Genomic DNA, 3,409 nt, shown 5'->3' on the forward strand with positions numbered 1-3,409 from the left:
TTATAAGGTGATAATATTTTAGTGATGTGTTTCCAGCTTTCGCTGCTGTGCCCTCAAGTGGCCAAAAATAAATCAATGAATGCAGGCTTCCATCAGTCTAATCACTTTTCTTAGTTGCTCCCCCCCCCCCNNTGCCCCCCCCCCCCACACTGTCCCTCCTTCCTCTCCGTCCTGAAGTGTCTGCCTCCTGTTTTTCTAATGACATTTTCTCCCAGATAGATACTGACCGATAGGGACTTTTCTCATACAGTGGTGTCCTATTGTAAAGGATACTGTTACCAGTTTCTCATTTGTGAGGATCGAGGGCCTTTTATATATTTCCTCTCTCTAAGTGGTGTGAAACACAATAACCTACAGTGTGCATTCAAGGTAATTGTTAAGTGAAATTGTAGACAAGAGGGATCCCGCCTCGCCTTTCCAAAAGCTCTAAACAGATGAGTCCAGTGCTTCTTAGCAACGGGGCTCTCAGCAAAATAAGAAGCAGTCTGTTGTAGTTGTTGTTCGTCCGCCAGCTGCACCAAAGGCTTTTATAAATGGAGATGTTTGGTGGACAATCTAAGCACAATTCAGGCCGACAGTACTTAAACCTGTTTTTATCAGTCGACAAATGGGCCCAGTGTAGGTTCAAGGCACAGACATCCATACACTCTCTTTCAAAGCTCTGGGCTGTCAGGAGTATACTCAGCCGCAAATGGAAGAGTTCAGTGCTAGAAAAAGAGGTGATGGATGGAGCGTATGGATCATGCCTTAATACAGGCCAAACAAACTTTTCAGCAGGAATGAATCAGCGACAAGTTGAGTCAATATTTGTCCTCCCTCAAGGGGAAATTAGATTTTAGACAGGGTTAAACATAATGGAACATAAGACACACACACGAACCAGACAACAGGGAGGACACGGATGAGGCCAACCATATTCAGATAAAGGTGGTGGAACAAATAAATCAAACGCAAACAGAGTCCTTATGTGTTGAGAGCTTGAATGTTCAGCAGATCGATGTTTTGCAAAGACTGAATTCGGTCAGTACGTTCACATGAAAAATATTTATTATCTATACAAAACAATGGTCAACTCCTATTTTCAAGGTGGTGGACTGAGAAGTACAGTACAGCACAGAAGATGAAAGGACTGTATAATGCTCCACCTTCATTACCATCAAAGAACATTTTTAAGGGGACCTTTTGTCAGGTCACACAAAGACCGACCTGAAGAAGATCCCCTGGTTGATTGAATCATTGTTTGACGGTCCAATAAAGGTGTTAGTGGAGTATTATGTGTTATATGTATGTTAAGTTCACATCTTTTGATCTTGTGTACATTTATAATCCATCATTTCAGTGAGAGTCTTCAAAGCTTTAAAAGCAGTAGATTAGATCTGTGGTAACGTTCGTTTGCAAATGATTTAATTAAAGATCCAGTGTGTTGCGGCGCCTGGTAGCTCACCTGTGCACAGCCCATGTAGGGTCTTTAACGCAGCGGCTCTGGTTAGATTCCAAGCTGCGGCCATTTGCTGCATGTTGTCCCCCCTTTCTATCTCCCTCCGTTTCTCTCTATGTAGGCTATAGTTGTCCGATAAAAAATAAAGCCCAAAATATATATCTTTAAAGGTCCAAATCAAATTAAATACAGCACATTTGGTGTCATACATGTATTTGCCCACGTCTGTCTTTCCTGTTTTCAGTGGCGGTCGATGTGGATGGAGAGTTTTATGTCAGTGGAGGGGGTCTCAGGTCAAAGTTCAAGGTCGGGCGCATCACCTTCCACTGGGGGCGCTGCAACGCCTCTTCAGAGGGCTCCGAACACAGTCTGGATGGAGTCAAGTACCCTCTAGAGGTGAGATAACTAATATCTATAACTAATAATATATAATTTACGACAGATGTTGAGCTCAGAAAAATTCAGCATGGTTAATGTTATTAACAGAACATTATTTTGATTTGTGCTTTGTTTAACATATTGGGTGCTGGCTCTCCCAAATAACAGCTGATAAAAAAGAACTAAGAGGCACACTAATTTTTCTAACTGGAAAAACAAATGATTGATCTGTAGGTATGTTAAGAAAAGTAATATCTTATACACATCAACTGAAACTAAATGTTATATAAATATATCCCTAAAATACCATAAAAATGTCTAGTTTTTTTGTTTATGTTATGGGTATATGGTTCTAACTGGAGCTAAAAATCACTAAGAAACAAGGGTTGCCATCAGTTATCCAACGATTATTTATCCAAAGAATGACATTAATGTTCTTGCCATTTTTATTGCTGTGAATCTAAACAAGGAAACAAATTACAGTGATATAACAGTGATTATAAAGTTATTATAATGTATTACAACTATGAGAATTACAATACACTATGATCTTTGGCTTGGCTTGGCTTGGCTTGTGTTATGATTATTGTTATAAAGTATTATGAATATTTATGAGTTATTATAACTATACATTGCTGAGCACAGTATAACTGATAAGTATGTTTATAATGCATTATAAACATGTGCATCATAGAAAATGTTACAGATGGTTCTTTAAAACAGCAAGGTAAAAAATGTTTGGAGACAAAGAGGAGTCCAGTCATCGAGTCCAGGCCTCTGTTTATTAAGTCCAAGTATAGTAAACCACTTGTTGGTGTCTCTGTGGAGAGGAGGGGAAATACACTTTATACATATTGTAGCTAGGCCTACCATTTTATGCAGTCATTAACTTTAACATGGACAGCAGTGGCAACAAAACACACCAAACACTAGTGTTTGCTATTTACCCCAATGTGTTACTAAAAGAATTGGTGCCTCTTAGAGACAAGATGCAAAGGGAAAAGAGACACCAAGTTGAAAACACAGTGTAACTCTGACACTTGACTGGACTTGCTCTTTGTCTACAGCAGCTCACCATACTTAACATAACATGCTCTTTTCTCCCACAGATGCAGATCTACTGTTATGAGGCGCATCGCTTTGACTCTTTAGATGATACCATCAAGGCCGGAGGCAGAATCACAGCACTCGCCGTCCTGTTTGAGGTGTGCATGCTTTACAAGGCAGTTTATCATGTACCGTGATAACGCTGAGATCAGTTTACAGGCTTGTCTGTCAGTTGTCTCCCAAAACTGTAAAGAGCATTAAAATGCAAATATCATTAATTATGGAATGGAACAACTAGAGAAGGAACTAGTTTGTGGTAGAAATAAGTAGTTAACACTGTGAAAGAAATAAAATTAGTTACAACCTTACTTTTGTTGGTACCCTTTTAATGATTTGAAATCCAACAATCCAGTCAAATCCTTGGATTCATTTTTGTAATCGTGGAGTAAACTAACTTGGAAGATGGAAACGCTTACATCAGTCTGAATTTTGGGGAGAAAGGACACAATTGACCAACACTCTTTGATTCAGAACTACCCCAAACAG

General features: G+C 39.4%; 1 protein-coding gene across 1 annotated transcript in view; it reads left to right on the plus strand.

Moving 5' to 3' along the window:
• LOC118331090 (receptor-type tyrosine-protein phosphatase zeta-like) overlaps positions 1 to 3,409 on the plus strand; it is a 77,874-nt gene that overhangs the window by 34,333 nt on the left and 40,132 nt on the right. Inside the window, exons 4-5 of the mRNA XM_035665871.1 lie at positions 1,683 to 1,834; positions 2,926 to 3,021. Of these exons, the coding sequence (XP_035521764.1) occupies positions 1,683 to 1,834; positions 2,926 to 3,021 (248 nt within the window). The remainder of the gene's footprint in view (positions 1 to 1,682; positions 1,835 to 2,925; positions 3,022 to 3,409) is intronic.

Source organism: Morone saxatilis, unplaced genomic scaffold, assembly GCF_004916995.1.
Source record: "Morone saxatilis isolate NCDOM2014 unplaced genomic scaffold, NCSU_SB_2.0 Contig2, whole genome shotgun sequence".
Classification (NCBI taxonomy): Eukaryota; Metazoa; Chordata; class Actinopteri; family Moronidae; genus Morone; species Morone saxatilis.